At 41.9% G+C, this 20939-nt stretch overlaps 1 protein-coding gene across 1 annotated transcript in view; it reads right to left on the reverse strand.

Moving 5' to 3' along the window:
• The window catches only part of Lamp2 (lysosomal associated membrane protein 2), a 48626-nt gene that overhangs the window by 25856 nt on the left and 1831 nt on the right, over positions 1–20939 (reverse strand). The window contains exons 2-3 of the mRNA XM_051142560.1: positions 7159–7277; positions 5720–5933 (exon numbers count right to left, since the gene is read on the reverse strand). Coding sequence (XP_050998517.1) covers positions 5720–5933; positions 7159–7277 — 333 coding nt within the window. The remainder of the gene's footprint in view (positions 1–5719; positions 5934–7158; positions 7278–20939) is intronic.

The raw sequence follows: 20939 nt of genomic DNA on the forward strand, positions 1-20939 counted from the left end.
GCCAATATTAATATAGTGAAGGGCAGGAGGAAGAAAATGAAGGTTAAATTAAAAATGCCTCTCTACAGTAAAACAGATAGGACTTAGTTACTATAAAAAGGGAGAGTTGGGGCTGGAGAAAGGGCTCCGAGGTTAAGAGCACTGGCTGCTCTTCCAGAGGTCCTGAGTTCAATTCCCAGCAACCACATGGTGGCTCACAGCCATCTATAACGTGATCTGGTGCCCTCTTCTGGCCTGTAGGTGTACACACGGGCACTGTATACATAATAATAAATAGATAAACCTTGGAAGGAAGGAAGGAAGCGTGCGTGAGCCACTCAATGTGGTGCAAGACTGTGATTCCAGCACTCAGGGAGGCAGAGGCAGGGGGATCCCTGTGTGTTTGAGGCTAGCCTGATCTACAAAGTGAGTCCAGGACACCCAAGGTTACACAAAGAAACTCTGTCTTGAAAACCCAAAAGGAAGAAGAAAAAGAAGAGTGCTGACAATGTAGTTCAGTGGGTAGAGCACTAGTCTACAGGCATATTAGAGACCCCAGGTTCAATACCCAGCATCCCATAAAATGAGGTGGTGGATCCACAGGCCAGTACTGAAATCTCTGTCACTCCAGTGGTAGAAGCTGGAAGAGTGGGACTTCAAGCACATACTTGGCTTCAGCTGGCTAGAGGCCCACCTGGGCTACATTAAAAATGTTAGATCCTTCCTCTTTCTGGAGCTAGTGAGGTGGCTCAGAGAGTGAAGTGACTTGGCACACGGGCCTTGTAACCTAACTTTAATTCCCAGGGTGTAGATGGAAGAAGAGAACTAACTCTACAAAGTTATTCTCTAACTCCCCCCCACACACACACACCATGGCACACACTGGCGCACACACGCACATAATGATGATGATGATAATTATTTTTCAAAAAAAAGATTGGATTAAACACATATTTTTGTAATTAATCAATATTTTTGTCCTACTGTCGACAAGTATGTTACATCAACTCTAATTTACTTATGACCTAGTTCCTGCATGGGGTTTCAAGATGATTCCAGCCTGACCAAGGTGGCAGACACCTGCAATCCCAGCATTGAGGAGGCAGAGGCAGGAGGATCTCTGTGAATTTGAAACCAGCCTGGTCTACTAAGTGAGTTCGGGACAGCCAGGGCTACACAGAGAAATCCTGTCTCAAAAAAAAAAATCAAAACATAAGATTTAATAAATAAAATTTTAAAAGATGATTTCATTTCAGGAAATCTTCAGGTAAAAGAAGTTATGTCATTGTGAACAGAATTTTGACTGGAATGCCTATAGTGAAACTGCAAAATACTGAGATCATATGGATCTAGGTGGCTTAAATCTATTGGAGAAGCAGAAAAGAATGTAGTCAGGATCCTTAATGCAGGCCTTCTGTGAGTCTGCATCATCTAGCAAGGTGGCCATTTAACACTGTCTTGGCACCCCCTAATGGACAGATGAGGTTTTTGGAGTTTTTTTAAATTTGAAATTTGTTTTCCTAAAATTGTCTCCCTGTTATCAAAAGGGAACAGATGTGAACTTGCTATATAAAGACAGACCTCAAAAAAACAATGACGGGAAGCCAGGCATAGTGGTAAATGTCTTTAATTCCAGCACTCAGGAAGCAGCAGATGGCTCTCTCTCTCTGAGTTTGAGGCTATCCTGGTCTACATAAAGTTGAGTTCCAGGCCAACCAGGGCTACTTAGTGAGACCCAGTTTCAAAAACAAAACAAACAAGCAAACAAAAAAAAAAGATTAAAAAAAAACAAGTTCCAGACATTGAAAGTTATACTATGAAACTATAAGGCCAGGCAGTGGTAGCGCATACCTTTAATCCCAGCACTCAGGGAGGCAGAGGCAGGTGGATCACTGTGAGTTTGAGGCCAGCCTGGTCTACAAAGTGAGTCCAGGACAGCCAAGGCTACACAGAGAGACCCTGTCTTGGAAAGAAACTATATAAAAATTAAAACTATTATTTATGAACATAGACAACACATACTACACCTGAAAGTTAGAAGGCTTTCTAGCAGGCAGGGAGGAAAATGGGGCTGAGAAGTACCTCAAATGTGTCAGTAAAGTTTTACTTCTTTAAATAATGTAGCAGCCATTTTAAAATTACGTTTATTAAGCCAGGCATACTCCTTTAATCCCAGCACCCAAGAGGCAGAGGCAGGCAGACCTCTGTGGATTGGAGACCAACCTGGTCTATGTAGGGAGTTCCAGGACAGCCAAATCTACACAACAAGACTCAAAGTTTTTTTAAAAGTTAATTCTGGGTAATAAGACTCTGTGGGTCTGCGATATTATTCTGTCTATGTTTTTTTTTAATCATGCAAACTTTTTTTTAAATAATAGCTTCAAAGTTACTTCAATTATTAAATGTCTAAAAATTAGTATTTCAGAGCAGGGCAGTGGTGGCACACCCCTTTAATCCCAGCATTCAAGAGGCACAGGCAGGCTGATCTCTGTGAGTCTGAAGCCAGCCTGGTCTACAGAGCAAGTTCCAGGACAAACAGGGTTATCACACAGAGAAACCCTGACTTGACTTGAAAAAAAAAAAAACGGTATTTCAAAATATTAAATTATTTCAAAGGCAATTAATTCTCTAAAGTGCATGTAAGGAGAGTATTTTAAATTCCAAATAGTTTTATCTATTTATTATTATGTATACAGTGCTCTGCCTGTATGTACACCTGCAAGCCAGAAGAGGACATCATATCACATTATAGATGGTTATGAGCTACCATGTGGTTGCTGGGAATTGAACTCAGGTCCTCTGGAAGCGCAAGCAGCACTCTTAACCACTGAGCCATCTCTCCAGCTCCCCCCCCAAATAGTTTTGATAAATACTTTATTATACAGAAGACAGTCATAGAAAAATTCAACTGCTTGTATAAATAAAGACAAGGAAGGGGGCTAGTTAGCATGTTAGTAATTTTTATCTAAATTGTCAGACTAATGCCATCTTCCTTCCTTTAGCAGTTGCCCACGTGGTTAGGGTATGCATAATCATCTCCTGATTGTTATAACACACAGTGAAGCTGGCTTTTCTACTTGTAGTCTCCTCGCTTCCAAATTAATCCAGCAGTATATTCTCTATAAACCATCCCCTCTGCTTTGCTTGTATCATTTCCTGGTTTAGAAAAACATATCACAGTTTCCCTAGTGCCTACCCCATCATGTTAAATGCCCTTTCTTGGCTTCACAGGCCCCATATAATGAGACCTACTGCACTGAGCCAACTGTCTTTGCCTCCTGCTACACATGCAGACAGCCTGGATTTTAATAAAGCAGCTCTCCAATGAGTGCTGTGTATCCTCTGCTTCCCCCTGGTGGAAACATCCTGCTCAAATTCTTCCACTTACTCATATCCCCACCATTAGCATCTCTCCATCAAGAACTTTTACCCCTCCAGCATAAACTGACATCTCTCTTTCTGCTCCGAATCCCTCTTTTCTCCTCTTTCCTCTCTCCTCTGCTCCCCTCCCTCCCCCTCAGCCCAGGAATTCGTTTTGTTATTGTTGTTTTTCGAGACAGGGTTCCTCTGTGTAGCCTTGGCTGTCCTGGAACTCCCTTTGTAGACCAGGCTGGCCTGGAACTCAGAGATCCACCTGCCTCTGCCTCCCAAGTGCTGGGATTACAGGCGTGAGCCACCATCACCTGGCTAGCCCAGGGATTCTACAGACATGAGTGGTGAACGCATAATACACTCTGAATTTACTGTGTGCTTTCTTATTGTTGGGAACTTTCCTCTCAGAGTCAAAAATATTTACAAACGCTCTACCCAATTAAAACAGAAAACAACAACAAAACTTGGACTGAGCTCATTTTTCTTCCTATCACCTGCGAACACAATCAAACGGTCTTCCTCAATGATTTCTAAACTCCTTGAAAACCGAGAACAAATCTTACCCTAGTAATTAAAATTAATGCAACTATGCCCCAGCCCCAGAGATGAATATCTAAAACAGCCAATAACCTCTTGCCTCAGTTACTGTCTCAAAGGAAGAAATTAGTAAAATTAAAACTTGAGCTTGATTTTCGAGCCTCAGTCTGTGCTAGCTCTCAAGTTTAATGTGAAGCTCATTTACTTCGGAGCCTTGTTTTTGTTTGTTTGCTTTCTGAGACAGGGTTTCTCTGTGTAGCTCTGGCTGTCCTGGAACTCATTCTGTAGACCAGGCTGGCCTCGAACTCAGAGATTCACAGCACGCACCAAAACCACCACCACCCAGCTCAGTTGAGTCATTTTGAGTTTTCCATCCACAAGTCCAAAGGTGCTACTAATCCCCAGATCTAGGCACCTGGTATTGATCTGCCAGTGTTTCTGCAGTCAGAATGCCACACTCTGTGTGAGAAGAGCTAACTATACCAGACACCATCCTAATCTCATCTCACTACAGGGGGTTGAAAAGGGAGAGAATTACATCCCTAAGAAAATCAGCATCATAAACTGAGCATGGTGGTATGCAAGTACCAGTAATCACAATGCTCAGGAGTGCTGAGACAGAAGGAGTACACATTTCAGGACAGCCTGGCTTGCCACAGACAGACAGCCAGACACACACACACACACAGACACACAAGCTGGGCATGGTGGCCCACGCCTGTAATCCCAGCACTTGGGAAGCAGAGGCAGGCAGATCGCTGTGAGTTCAAGGCCAGCCTGGTCTACAAAGCAAGTCTAGGCCAGCCAAGGCTACACAGAGAAACCTTGTCTCAAAAAACCAAAAAATAAAAATAAAAAATCTTAAAATTTCCACTATACACACCATCAGAATATTTTAATGTGTAATTGTTTTAAGAATGATAAGACTGGTAGTTGGGCAGTAGTGGTGCATGACATTAGTCCCAGCACTTGGGAGGCAGAGGCCTCTGAGGCAGAGGCAGGTGGATCTCTGTGAGCTCAAGGCCAGTCTGGTCTACAGAGAGAGTTCTAGAACAGTCAGAGTTACACCAAGAAACTCTATCTTGAAGACCGAAAAAGAATGGTAAGACGAGCCTAATCATCTAAGTTGTTCTTGACCTGAAGTTTTCTCAAATACAGCAAATGTTGCGTTTAGTTAGTTTAACTTTAACCACTATTTACACTCCAAGTAAAAGTTTATCTTAATAGTAAAAAAGAGCTGAAGGTGATGTATTTCTTCTAATCTTAAATCACTGAAGTTGTACACTTTCAATTAATAAAGAATTTCCTCACCCATCCAACATTTGTTGAGTGCCCGCTACTGAATAAATAACAGCAATTAAGTATATTAACTCTTTTGTTTTGTTTTGTTTTTCGAGACAGGGTTTCTCTGTGTAGCCCTGGCCATCCTGGACTCACTTTGTAGACCAGGCTATAGCCCAGTAAACTTTGCTTCAAACACGAGCTTTTTTTGCTCACTTATTAAATTTGGAGCCCTTGGGAAAGTCAGCAAGCCTCATTCCCTTTCTTTACTTCCCAGGGTGGCTATAAGCTGTGTACTCAGTAAAATATTGCATGGGACAATCAGGGTAATAAGTGGTATAGAGTAAAACACTCCAGCAATGACAGTCAATATCACTTTGTGTCCAATACTATTCTATGCGTGGAGTCAGGGCTGAGCTAAATAAAAAGTTTTTGATTTTTCACTCTTACTAGGGAGACAGATGACCATGATACTATTATTCTAGTTGTTGACACCTTTTCTCACAAATGAAAACAAGAGACTGTAACACAAATCCAATCTTAAGGTTACCTTTAGGTGCAGCACCAGGAAATCTTGTAGTATCATTAGTGTTGTAGGAAAGCAAGATGTTGCCAATAGAATAAGAAGACTCTGCTTTGCTAAAGCTCACACTCCAAGAGACAGAAGGTTCAATGTGTACATTTATTTTGGCCTCATTGCTGTCATCCCCACAACGGCTCCCATTATATGTCACATTGGAATTTTCTGTAACAAATACAGAACTCTAAAAGATAAAAAAGTTTAGGAGTGAGTGAGAAAAAAACAGACAGCAGTAAGCCCCATCCCTAGAGAGCCCAGTTGAGTGTGCCACTCTTAACTACACATCATACTTGCCCCTCAACCGAGAGGCCTTTTGTTTGGTGTACTATGAGAACCAGTCTCAGCTCATTTTGCTACACACCAGGTGTCTGGACAAGCTTGTGTATGTCTACAGAAAAGAGGAGAAGTTGCCTGGACTCTTGTGTTTGTTCAATTTGCCACACCTGGAGGGAGAACCCAGGGCATTGTGCACAATGGGCAAGAACTCTACCAATGAGCAATTTCACACCCTGTAGACTGTTGTTTTTTTTAATTGATGCTATAGATAGGACTTTAATAAAATAAAAACAAGGCAAAAAAGACCAAGAAGAGACCAACAAAAAGGTAGAAACAGCAAACTATTTCTTAGATGACTCGGTGGCTAAGAGCACTGGCTGCTTGTCCAGAGGACCTGGTTTGGATTCAGAGAACCCACATTGTGAGCTCACAGCTGTCTGTAACTCTAGTTCCAGGGGAGGCAATGCCCTTTTTTATCCTCCTCTGGCACCAGGCACACAAGCAGCGCAGAAGCACACAAGTGGTACACAAGCACACAACCTACATACCCACTCACAATTTTTTTAATCAAAAATTTTTAAAGATAAAAAAAAAGAAATTCAAGTGGCTGGGGAGATGGCTCAGTGATTAAGGGCACTGACTGCTTCTCCAGAGGTCCTGAGTTCAATTCCCAGCAACCACATGATGGCTCACAACCATCTATAGTGTGATCTGATTCCCTTGCAGATAGAGCACTCTATACAAATTAATTAATTAATAAAAAAAACACAAGCCAAATAAAGGAATGGGGGAGGGGGTTAGGGGGTGGGTAGTAAGGTGCCACAGTAGTCACCTAGCACCTCTGTGTCCCTGGGTTCAAACCCTGGCACCACCACCACCCAAAAAAAACCTGTTTACTATAAGAGGCTAGAAAAAAACTGCTCAGTGGTTAACAGCATGGACTGCTCTTCCAGAGAACTCCCAGCACCCACATGGCAGCTCACCCTTACCTTTAATTCCAGTTCCACAGAGGTCTATTGACCTCTCAGGGCAGTGTATGAATATGGTGCAGACACCTATTCAGACAAAACACCTATATACATAAAAAGTACATAAATCTCAAAAAAAAAAAAAAGACAAATACATTTACTTACAAAATTCCCGTTTGCCGTTTCATACATTATTAGGAAACTCATGTTCCATGATGCGTAAAGGCAAACAATACCTTCTGAATCCGTCAAAGTCAGGTTGAATGCATAGGTCTGAACAGCTCCTACATTAAAAATAACAACAATAATAAATTGCACAATATAAGCTAAAAATAAATCCTAGCTACTACTGAAGTTCAACCAGCTCTAAACTGAAACATCGATGTTTAAGTACGTGGTACCGTGGTGATTATTTTTCTTTGTAGTTTTTAACAGGACAGTAATAACAAAGGTAGTGTTTTTCTCTTCTGGAAATGGTTACTAGATCCTAACGCTTAGGGGATGGCAGAAACTAGTGACACCTGAGTCCTACATTCACGTGTGCCTTATTACTTCAGTTTTAGACAACTGCAGTTGTCTTTTTGCTGTTGTTTGTGCGTGCAGTGCTGTGAATCAAAGCCGAGGCTTCACACATTTACTTTCTAAACTCTCAACCTGCTCCTTCTGGAAGGCAGCTATGCTCACCACTATAGGACCAACGTCACTTAAACCTTCAGGTGAAAACATTTTGGGGATTTTCATCTAACTTAACTCTAATCTTCAATTACTTGAAGATGACTGAAACATTACCTACTAAACTCAAGAACCTAAAGTTCCAATATTTTAATGGAGAAGGGGGAAATATGCCAGCAAACATAGCAGGCAACCATTTGAGAACTGTCTTGCCTGTCTCATATATTACCCAAGGGGAAAGCTACTTCCTGTTAAGATCCCTGCACACCCTTTGATGCTATCTGAGCAAGCCAATGTCATCTACAGGTAGGGGCATGCTATTAGACTAAAGAGAAAACTCCTAAAAAGAATACCAAGCCAGCATGCCTCAGCAACAGCTTTCAAGCTGTACACAAAAGGCTTTCATGCCCCAGAGACCTGGCTGCCTTAGCAAGCCCAAACACTGTGCTAAAGCTTGTGGTTGCTGACAGCGACTAAGTACTGGCAGAGATTCAGAAAGGCCTAGTATGAGGAATATAGGTTTTTGCAACCATCCTTTTCTCCATACACATGGAATGGCCCCGTCAAGCAGCTCCAAGTCTACACTATAGAGTGCTGCTGAGAACTCCAAATTACAATTTTCCTAATGAACTGGAAATTTGCTTTGCCTGTGCTCACTCTCTCAGCTTGACAGAAAGTTCCCAGCTTGTATCCCTGGTATAAAGCTTACTTGGTCATGATAAATGATTTTTCTAATAACACGCTGTTGTATTCAATTTGCTTCAATTTTATTAAGAGTTTACATCTATATTCATTTCAGGTATCAGTGTACATCTCTCTTTCACTGTAATCCTTAGAAGGTGAGAGTAAAATACAAGAAGCTGGGCAGAGTAGCTTGAGAAGAGGTGGAGAAATACAATCAACAGAATCTAAGTTACAGTTAAGCCACTTAGGAGGAAGCATTCCTGATGTGCTTCACCACACTGCCCAAGACAGCAGCAGAGTACTGCACATCTCAAAAAGAAAGTACTTTCAAAGCTTTCCCACACAAAGAAATAACACCAGGGATCAACGGTATAGCTTGATTCTTTAAAATTACACAATATTCATATGCACCCCAAAATCAGGATACCCCATTTTATTGTGTACAACTATGTTTTATGTGTTCCTTAAAATCGATTTTAAAATACAGGACACCTGCCAGATGTGGTGGCGCACGCCTTTAATCCCAGCACTTGGGAGGCAGAGGCAGGCCTCCTGGTCTACAAAGTGAGTCTAGGTCAGCCAAGGTTGCACAGAGAAACCCTATCTCAAAAAACAAAAAGGACACTTTTCTTCTACTCAAATCACTCAAAACTACTATGAAAATAATTGAGAAGGCAGGCATAATAGTGCACACTTACAACCCCAGCATTTAGGAAATTGAGGCATGGGATTCAGGAAGCTGAAGTATGGGGCTACAGAGCTGGCTGAGTGGATAAGAGTGCTTGTTCTTGCAGAAGACAAAGGTTTGATTCCCAGTACCCACATGGCAGCTCACACTGTCTTTAACTCTAGTTCCAGGGCATCCCTTGTCCTCTTCTGGTGTCTATGGGTAATAGGCACCCATGTAGTGCAAACATACATGCATGCAAAACAGTAATACATATAAAAAAGCAAATCTAAAATGCCTTTTTAAAAAAAGAAAGAAAGCTGGGATGGAGAGATGGCTCAGTAACTAAGAGCACTAGATGCTGTTCCAGAGGACCTGGATTTGATTCCCAGCACCACATGGTGGCTTACAACCAACATTAACTCCAATTCCAGGAGATCTGATGTCCTCTTCTGGCCTAGGCTGTCACCAAAAACACATGTGGTCACAGACAAATATGCAGGTAAAGCATCCACGCACATAAAATTAAAAATAAATTTAAAAAGTTTAAGGGGGCTGGAGAGATGGCTCTGAGGTTAAGAGCACTGACTGCTCTTCCAGATGTCCTGAGTCCAATTCCCAGCAACCACATGGTGGCTGACAACCATCTATAGTGTGATCTGATGCCCTCTTCTGGCTTTCAGGTGTATACAGGCAGAGCACTGTATACAAAATAATAAATAAATCTTACTTTTTTATTTTTTTTAAAGCCGAGGCAGGTGAAAAGCTAACCTAAGCTTCAAAAAAATGATGGTCTCAAAGAACAGTATCTCAAGGCAGGTGAGTTAGAGTCTACAGAGCGAGTTCCAGGACACAGGCCTCGAACTCACTGTGATCCACCTGCCTCTGCCCCCCTGAGTGCTGCAATTAAAGGCATGTTAGATTATCACTTTTAATCAAACTCAAAATAGCTCATCTACTTTCTGGCACAAGAGTGGGAACAGAGGGAACACCCTGAGGACCCAGACACACCTATCCATCCCTCTCCAAGTCCGCGGACATCAGGATTGCTCAGAAGCTTATCAGCTGAACTTAACAATTTCAAAATCCAGATTCTTTTTTTTTTTTTTTTTTAACTGTCTCCTCCTAGTGGGTTCCCTCAACACCATACCGTGAAATAAAAAGGCAAAGCCTGACACTTTCTTCCTACTTCTATTCCCAATCACTCCATCCTTACATTACTACAAACCCTTCTAAGCTGTCCCTGAAAAGCTCTGCCAGATACCACTTCTTTCTCCTTCACATTTTAAAAACCGCTACTGGCTCCCAAACTCCTAAACTACATTTAGATTCCTCTGACTTTCAAAGTAATCCTTAATCTTATTCCACCCTATTGCTTCAGCATCCCTCAGAGCATTTTCCCAGAAGACGCCCTTTAATCAGGCTGAACTGGTTTCCACTGGGCCCAAAGGCTACACTCCACTCAGGTTGGCTTCTGCTGTTCCTAGCGCTTGAGATCCACTTCCTTCATATGGCTTAGATCTCCACCTCAAGGACTTCCACTCTTTGAGGCTGTGAAGGTGAAATAACTGTACTCTTCAACATGATTCTAGCCATTGGCCCACACCACTGGCTGCTACAGAAACCGGAAATTTTGGACACTTGCTTTCCCAACCTCCCTTACAGCTAAACTGTACCTAACTCCACCCTAGACTTAAAAGTCAAAATGAACCAGCTATAGAAAAAGTATCCTATGAGCAAGGAAATAGCTCAGCAGGTTCAAGGGCCCAGGAAAAAAAAAGGACACTAGCCAATGGTAGAAGCTGAAGTTTTTGTACTTGGCCATAGCAATGCAATCCAGTCATGTGACCTGGGGTACTGAATCAGGTTTACTATGTACCTTTTTAAATTTTTCACATTATTTATTTTGTGATTTGGGTACTAGAGAGTGAACTTGGGAGCAAGTGTGCTACCACTCACCTACAAGCCCAGCCCTTGCTCACTTTAAAGCAAAATATGTTACTAAGATGTAACATACCATAGGCAGAGGCAGGCAGATCTCTGTGAGTTCGAGGCCAGCCTGGTCTACAAAGTGAGTTCAGGACAGCAGAGATAACATAGAGAAAACCCTGTGTCATAAAACAAAACAAAACCAACACACAAACAAAAAGATGTAGCATACACAACATAGAGAAAATGAGTATGCAGGGTTCGGTACAGCTCAGAGTATTTCTTGTATTACATAAGCAAATGAACTCTCCTTCAAGAAGCAAAACATTCCATGTACAGTCTCAGTATCCATAGGAACAGCTTCCAGGACTCTTGGAAGATACTGAAGTTCACAGATGCTCTAGTGAGTCCCTGACATAAAATTGTGTATGAAGTATTTTCATATAACCCAGCCACAACCTCCTATATACTTTAAAACCTCCCTGGATCACTTATATAATACAATGGAAATGCCATGTAAATACTTGTGCTACTCTCCCCACAAGATCCGTAATATTCAGTACAAATACTGTTTTTCCTTTCATACTTTGATCCACAGCTGGCAGAATCTGTGGCTATGGAACCTAGGGAAGACAAAGAAGGTTGACTATAGCCCCAAAGTTCCCCATTCAGTTACTATTTCCCTTCCAAGGTAAAATGCCATCCTGTATTATAACAATATAGATGACTACTGCTCGTTTTTTAGCTTGATATAAACAGAATGATGTACTGTGCTCTCTTTTGGGTCTGGCTTCTTTCATTCAACATTCTTTCACTGTGATGTGTGTAACTGCAATTCAGTCTTTCTATTCTACTGTTTCTGATTAGGAGGTGAATCTTTGCTATATGTCTGAGGTGTTATTGATGGAAAGCTAGAAAGTTCCCAGTCTGTCCCATCACAAATGCTGCTGTAAACACTTTTTCATGTATCGGTAAACTCTATGTTAAGTATTTACCTAACAGTGGAATTGTGGTTTCAAAGCGTAAGCAATATGTCCCACTATAGTTTGAGGGTTTTGTTGTTGTTGCTCCTGGTGACTGGGTTGGGGGGAATTGTAGTTTGTTTGTTTTGAGATGTCTTTTTCCCCTTTCTTTTTAAGACAGTGTGTCACTATGTAGGCTTGGAGCTCACTACGAGCTGGCCTTGGAACTCAGAGATCATATGCTTCTGCCTCCCAAGTGCCAGGATCAGAACCACACCAGTCAGTCTTGGTATGTATGCCAGAATGGCCTTGAACTTACTCTTTTCCTAGGCTGCCTAAGAACTTCAGTCCCCTGCCTGGAGTTACAAGTCTGTGCTATCAAATGCTGCCGCACAGTTTTCAATAAATTCCCTTTCTGCTTCAGATCCATCAGGTTTTCTTTCTCATCCTTGTAACTGAGAACCTGGACTGAAGCTGGCCATGGTGATAATGCATGCCTGTAATACCAGCATTTGGGAAGCTAAGGCAGGAAGATCATGAGCTTAAGGCTAGACTAGGCTAGGCTAGGTTGAAAGCCCCCCTCCCCCCCAACCCCTGCCTCCAAAAACAAAACAAAACAAGACCATGGCTTACATGCTATCCGTTGTTTAGCAGTCACCCCTTCACAAACTTCCCTTGAACATAAAAGCCCTTATAGAGTACTCCATAATGCATATTTGCACATCTCAGTGCTCTTTACACTATCTTGAATTACTCTGATATTTTTAATGCCCTTCCAATATTTTTTATTATACGATCAAATGACAGGTAATTTTCGAATGAGGAACTACAACTGACAATATATACATTAAAAAGTATTCAACATCACCAGCTATCAGGGCAATACAAATCCAAGTTTTTATGTCATTGAATCCTGTCTCCCCTACTGGCAAGGGCTCCAAAATATAGCACTTTTTAACTGTCACTTCATAGCAAACTAGTATATGCTGTGGAAACTGATATACAGTAAGCAGTTTGTTATTAATAATGTACCAAAGCCTGTGAGTGAGTGATAGATATGGAGACAGATTCCCTTTCGCTAGTGTTTCCATCACTCATTTGAATTCCAACAATACTCCTTTAATCATAAGCTGTTATCTAAGCCACAGTTCCTAGGAATGTCTTTTATATGAATGTCATCTATCTTGTCTGTCACACTGGATGAGAACAGGCCTATTACCTTTCCTCTATCTCTTATCATTCCTAGTAGTGCTGAATATATATTACATTTTCAATAAATACTGATCGATTACATCAAAGTGAAAATTCCCTGCAATGTGGACCTGAAATGTGGCTCACTCTAATTACAGGAAGGCCTGTTCTTTTCAACTTCCAAATCATGAACTTATCTGGATATTGCCACAAACCTCATGTCACTTTTCCATAAACTCTGAGTCAGATTTCAAGCCAGAAAAAATGCTTTTCCCATAAAGTGGGAGATTAATCTTGAAATGTTATACTTGAGCAGAATGTTATACTTGAGCAATTGATTTCCATGTTTACCTGCGATGCTTGATTTTTTAGAATAGCCAAACTATGTTAAAGGCTGTGTGACCTTTAAAAGCAATAGCTTAATCTATCCTAGAATTTGTGATTATGGAGCTGAGAGTTTATTCTCAAAAGAAAAAGAAAAGACCATGCCTCAAAATCAACATTCCCAAGTACAAATATGTTCTCAGTACTGCTCCAAAAAGGTTATCTATAGGTTCTTTCAGAACTCAGACTCAGTTATCCAACACAATTGAAAAAAAAAAAACTGAGTCAGGCATAGTGGCAAAAGCCTTTAATTGCAGCACTCAGGAGGCAGAGGCAGGCGGATCGCTGTGAGTTTGAGGCCAGCCTGGTCTACAAAGCAAGTCCAGGATGGCCAAGGCTACACAGAGAGACCCTGTCTTGAAAACCCAAAAAGAAAGAAAGAAAGAAAGAAAGAAAGAAAACTAGCTAGATTTTTACAAGTCTGTTTGTCCCAAGATGTACCTGAAAAGTACACAAGGTCATACCAACACATGCCTTTAATCAGCAGAAACAGGCAGACTTCTATGAATTAGAGGCCAGCCTGATCCACAGAGCAAGTTCTAGGACAGCCAAGGCTGTTATGCAAAGAAATCCTGTTTCAGGGAAAAAAAAATAGAGAAAGACAATAGAGACAAAAATCCATACAATGGGGGTTGGTGAGATGGCTCAGTTGTTAAAATCACTTGCTATTCTTCCAGAGAACCCAGGTTCAATTCCCAGAGCCCACATGGCTGCTCACCAAGTCTCTAATTTTAGTCCCAGGGACAAACAGCCTGTTGTAGCCTCCTTGTACCAGGCATAAACATGGCACACAGACATACAAGCAGCCAAAATACTTGTAAAGATAAAAGTTTCAAATTAGCCGGGTGTGTTGGCGCACACCTTTAATCCAAGCACTCAGGAGGCAGAGGCAGGCAGATTGCTGTGACTTCTACAAAGTTGAGTCCAGGACAGCCAAGGCTACAGAGAGACCCTGTCTCGAAAAAAGAATTTAAAAACTACAACTAGAAAGCCCATACAACACAGTGGCCTCAGAAACAATAAAATGAGATGATAAAGAGAATCCATTTGCAGAACTGAAAAGCTAAAACTCCACTCAGGAAGCCCAGCTTACCTTGCCAAGTATTGCACTGAAATTTGTCTAAGGGGTTTTTTTATCAGTGGGGTATAAACACTCTGAGCTACAAGAAGCTTTCCTAGCAAGTTAGATAGACATCCTGTTTACAAGTCTCCCTTTCATTAAAGAAATCCTTTCCCATTTTAAGTTTTTTGTTTTACTCTCATCATATTAAGTCCTATCCTAAACTTTACCCATTTACTGTGAGGTTGGCCAAAAAGGAGGGGTTGAGCATACGTGGGAGGAGAAAGCATATGGAGCTGAAGAGATGGCTAGGTGGTTAAGAGCATTTGCTGCTCTTACAGGGGACCTGGGTTCCATTCACAGCACCACGATGGGGCTCACAACCATCCATAACTCCAGCTCCAAGGAAACTAACTCCCTCTTCCAATCTCTGAGGGGCACCAGGCATGCATGTAGCATATAGACAAACATGCAAGCAAAACATATATGTAAAATAAACAAAATATCTCTTTAAAGGTATGGGGCTAGGGAGATGGCTCAGCAAATAAAGGTGGTTGTACCAACCTAAAACCTAAGTTCAATCCCTGGGACCCACAGGACAGCAGAACTGACTCCTGCACATTGTCCTTTGCTTTCCACATGTGTACCACACATGCAAGTGGACATGTATGGACATGTACTTTACAAAACAGGGCATAGCCTATAATCTCAGCACTCAGGAGGGTTGAGGCAGGAGGACTGCCATGAATTCCAGGCTAGCCCAGGCTATATAGTGAGTTGTAGGCAAGCTTGGGCTACAGAAGGAGATCACTAAAAAAACACAGCAGGGCTGGGCACGATGGCGCACTCCTTTAATCCCAGCACTAGGGAGGCAGAGGCAAGTGGATCTCTGTGAGTTTGAGGCCAGCCTGGTCTACAAAGCAAGTCCAAGACAGCCAAGGCTACACAGAGAAACCCTGTCTCAGAAAACACACACACACACACACACACACACACACACACACACACACACACACACAGAGCAGGACATAAAGGTGGTTACTTTCTTCTCTATGAAGTGATGGCTTTCCCTTAAGTGTTTGTCTGGTTAGCTGTTCTCGTGCTTACCTCACTCACATCATTTTTTTTTTTTTTTTTTTTTTTGGTTAGGTCTGCTACAACAGAAAATAAGATTTTAGGCCGGGCAGTGGTAACACACGCCTTTAATGCCAGCACTTGCGAGGCAGAGGCAGGCGGATCTCTGTGAGTTCGAGGCCAGCCTGGACTACAGAGTGAGTTCCAGGACAGTCAGAGCTGTTACACAGAGAACCCCTGTCTCGAAAAACAAAAAAAATAAAAAATAAAAAATAAACAGAAAATAAGATTTTAAGTTATGAATGTCACGTGAAAAGCAACATTTAAAAATTTTAAAAACATATGGTTCTAAACCATAAAATGACTTCCTTGATTTTTTTTTTAAGGTCAGAGAGTAGGTAAGAAAATGAGACAAGTATATTGAAGTAATGGAAAGTGCCTATTGCTGAGCCACATTTGGCAGGCCTCCAGAGTTCTTTTGCAATGCACAATGGGATACCAATGAGTACTCATAAAATACACTTTTGGAACGGAAGAATCTCAGACCACTTTAGTATGGAATTGTGGCTAGGAAGTTCAGCTTTCCTGAATCACGGTTGTAGAAGTTATCGCCAGTGCTGTGAAACAATGCTGGGTTACAGACAAAAGTCCACTCTAAATTCCAGGGAAAGTAGGCTGGATACACAGGAATATCCGGATATTTATAAGCCTATCAGATGTGATAACCAATGACTCATGGACATATCGAGCCTCTCTTTTTGAGTATTTTAAGTACAGATTTTTAACTACCTGAACCATGAAGTCAAAATTATCAGTTAAATAAAAAGTTGTAAGGCTGCAGGAAAAACCAAAAACCCCAGGAAAACAATATTTAACATTTTGTCTTTCTTGTGCTCTAAACAGGTCACTGTTGTTATAAAGAAAGAAAATCTCAAACATTCTATTTTATCAATGAAGACTCTGGAGTCAGATGCTCGTGTGAAAATCTGTTAGTTCAGAGAGGTGGAAAACACACCCAGCTGACCTTCTTAACTCAAGCTGACATCCTAGAAGGGAAAAAAGCCCTTCTCCACACTATCTTAAATACCCTTCAACTCAGTGCCCCTCCTTTGTTTTCTTATGCTAATTAATTGCTTGCTCTGACTCTTGACCCATGGTTGGTTTTATTTAGCTCTTATGGACAGAAAGCTCTTGGGTTAAAGGTGTGTGCTGGGGCTGAGCCACACCACAGTAAGAAATAGATTTTCCTCCAGGAATGGTGGCACACGCCTTTAACCTTTAATCCCAGCACTCGGGAGGCAGAGGCAGGCGGATCTCTGTAAATTCAAGGCCAGCCTGGTCTACAGAGAGTTCCAGGACAACCAGGGCTATTAAACAGAGAAACTCTGCTTCAAAATACCAAAAAGAAAAAGAAAAGAAATAGGTTTTTCCATTTCACAATCTCGGTGTTCACAATGTGATCAAATATCCTACAACAGGTCACCCCACCACCCACTATCTCATCTATTCACTTTCCTTCCTCACCATCTGTTTCTTATTTATTATGGTCCTTTTCACTATCTGAAATGTTATTTACCTATTGTGCTACCTTCCCTCTCTAAAACGTAGGTTCTATGAGAACAGATCCTCACTGTCTTGTCTGTTGCCGCCTCCCTTTCATCTGGTTGTAGTGGTTGGAATACAACAGGCAGATGCTGGAAGGACCCTGCTGTTTGAGGTTGCAGTCCTCCCAGTCCAGATAGCCATTCTGAGCTCTGCATTACGTGTAGGACTCCCTCTTCCCAGCAGGGCCTCCAGCTCTCTGCCTGACTCCATCTGGAGAGTGTCTTTAAGGCGTAGGATGCCAGGGCTAGAGAGATGTCTCAGTGGTTAAGAGCACTGGCTGTTCTTCCAGAGGTCCTGAGTTCAATTCCTGGCACCCATATGGCAGCTCACAACTGTCTGAAACTCCAGTTCCAGAGGATGCGACACCCTGTCACAGATATACATGCAGGCAAAGCACCAATGCAAATAAAATAAGTATTTTTTTAAAAAGACATCGGATGCCCTTAACTACATTTGATATACGGCCCTCGGCATAGCTCCCTGCTAGCTCTGTCCTCCCTGCACCTATAGGATAATTAGGTGCTGTGTTCCTGTTCATATGACAGGAACACGCTGCCAAATGCAAAACAAGTATCCTTAAAGTGCCTGATTTCAACCAATTATGTACACCTGTCCTGGAAGACCCCCACCCACTCCCAAAGAGGTATAGAGCCTTTGTTCTCCCTAATTAAAGTTGAACTAGCTCCTGAAGTGGTTGCCAGGGTGTTTGATCTCGGTCATGCTTACAGCCTTCCAAGCCCTATGCCTGGTCTTCTTGCCTCACTTAGTCCTCTTGCTTTGGTGGGCCGGTAGCCATCAGCCCCCCAGGGAAGAGGAGAACCACAGGCGGTTAATAAGCATCCATGGGAGGGAGTCGCCCCAAGCTTGACCTACACTCAGGATAATTATCAAAGTTTTTTTTTTTTTTATCTCTAAGAAGAACCTCAAAGCTTTTTTTTTTTTTTTTAAAGTCTCATTCAACCTTTTATAAAAACAGAAGTTAAGCCTGGTGTGGTAGCGCATATCTTTAGTCCCAGCACTCAGGAGGCAGAGGCAGGCAGATATCTGTGAGTTCGAGGCCAGCCTGGTATACAGAGTGAGTTCCAGGACAGCCAAGGCTATTACAGAGAAACCCTGTCTCAGAAAAAAACAAAAAATAAAACAAAACAAAAAAACTAGTTATAAAAATCGATGACCACAGAAGTCTGTCACTAAGGAAACACAATTAAGCAATGATGTTAGGCATTCATCTGTTGCCCTTTACATGTCTCTAACTCATAGACTTTTTTTCCAAATGGTCTTTCATTGTTTATAACAATTCATTCAAATGAAAAACAGCAAAAATTTTTCTGTGAGCTACCAGTGGTGCGCACACCTATAATCCCAGCACTCATGAGGCAGAGGCAGGCAGATCTCTGAGTTCCAGGCCAGCCTGGTCTACAGAGTGAGTTCCAGGGCAGCCAGGGCTACACAGAGAAGCCCTGTCTTTAAAAAAAAAAAAACTGTGAATAACACTAACATAAAGCTTAAGGATATTTTTCTATAATTACTTTAAAGCAAGAGTTTTGGTTTTCCTTTTTCACGGTGCTTGAGATTAAACCAAGGGCCTCACACATGCTGTGCAAGTGCTCTACGACTAAGCTAGAGCCACGGCCATAAAGTCCCTTTTTGTTTTTGTTTTGAGACAGGTCTTACTAACTAGCTGTGGCTGTCCTGGAACTCACTTTGTAGACCAGGCTGGCCTCAAACACAGAGATCCACCTGCCGCTGCCTCCCAAGTGCTGGGATTAAAGGCGTGCGCCACAGTCTCACAGCAAACCAAGAGATGTCTAAAAAGAACAACTTTCAGACTTAAAAACTGGATGCTGGGGCTGGAGAGGTGGCTCAGCTGTCGCTCTTCCAGAGAACCACGCCAGCTTCAATCCCAGCACCAACAGAGCAGCTCTCAAGTGTCTATGTAAACTCCAGTTCCAGGGGATGTGATGGCCTCCTCAAATACAGGCACCAGGTACACAGACATATGGGCCGACCGAACACATACATAAAATAAAAATAGTAAATCAAGTCAGGTGTGGTGGCCCACCCACTCAGTAGGCAAAGGCAGAGTTCGAGGCTAGCCTGGTCTACAAAGCGAGTCCAGGACAGCCAAGGCTACACAGAGAAAGCCTATCTCGAAAAACAAAATAATAAGAATAAATCAAAAAGTATTTTTAAAAACTGAATCCTAGCCAGGCGTGGTAGCGCATGCCTTTAATCCCAGCACTTGGGAGGAAGAGGCAGGTGGATTGCTGTGAGTTCGAGGCCAGCCTGATCTACAGAGTGAGTCCAGGACAGATAGGGCTATTATACAGAGAAACCTTGTCTCAAAAAGCAAAAAAAAAAAAAACAAAAAAACAAAAAAAAAAAAAAACACCTGAATCCTGTATTGTTCAGTGTTGCTTCTGTAGATCCCTTTCTGAATTTGTGGATGGAGGGAATCAGCTTTGAAAAGCATCCAAAAGGACCAATCCAGTTACTCAGATCACTAGGTTTGAGCTGTAGGCTTAGATTTTTCTCACCTTCTCCCTTTATACTCTCTTTTACACCCCTAAAGCCCTCAGCATTCAACTAAATCCAGCTGGGAAAGACCTTGCCCCACATGAGACAATTATCAGCTGTGGACAAACTAAAGCCCAAACTAAAATCCCCATACTTGGGGTTAAAACAAAAACATATTTACATAACTGAGTTTACAAAGAAACCAAAACTTCTATTACATTGAGCTGTTCCTCTATATACAAATTTGGCCTGTTTACTTTCTGCACTGACCAAGCACTGCTCTTGTAAATACAAAACAAAAGACCTCATTAAAAAAAAAAACTTAATGACACACAAAAGCCAACAAGTAGGTCAACTATTTTTCTCACTTCTCTGAACAATAACAGCCTTGTGTTTGTACAGATTCAATTGGAAGAGAGTTACTGGTTGATAGGCCTTGGTCAGATGTGTTCTTGTCATTGATGTTTCCCACTGTAAACAAGCCTCTCTTGGGGTCAGCCAGCCCTAAGTGCCTCACAGGGAAGGCTCAGAGTTAAGTGTTCATGCCAAGCCTCATGGCCCAATTTCAGAAGTGTTGTAGGAGAAGTTTCTTACACAGTATGGTCAGTGAGGCCAGATCGAGGACCCGCAAATATTTTAGTCAGGATGTCCAGTCTATGGAAGACCTCAGAATTTTAGTTAGGTGAATGATACCTGCTGGCATTTGCTCTATCAGAAATGGAAGTTGAGAAATGAATAAACAGCAAGAACACTGCAATCATCAGGGTGGTGATATCATCACATATCGTGTTTCTTCTGGAAAACTCTACTGTATAGCCAAAGGCTAAGAGTGAAAAGGAGGAAGATCTTAGTATTGTTGGGGAAAGTTTTGATTCCACAGGCTCCCTAGCAAGGTCCTTGGGAGCTACTAGGTGAGCTCCTTATATGCATGCTCTAACCCTGGGCTCCTCACATTTGGCAGTGCTAATGTGTTGAAAGAGATAACTATTTGTTTATTGATTGATTGATTGATTTTTCAACACAAGGTTTCTCCGTGGTGAAGAAGATAGCTATCTATTTATTTATTGGTTTTTCGAGACAGGGTATTTCTATGTTATCTTGGCTGTCCTGGACTCACTCTGTAGACCAGGCTGGCCTCGAACTCACATAAATCCCCCTGCTTCTGCTTCTCAAGTGCTGGGATTAAAGGTGTATGCCACTG

Source organism: Acomys russatus, chromosome X, assembly GCF_903995435.1.
Source record: "Acomys russatus chromosome X, mAcoRus1.1, whole genome shotgun sequence".
Lineage (NCBI taxonomy): Eukaryota > Metazoa > Chordata > Mammalia > Rodentia > Muridae > Acomys > Acomys russatus.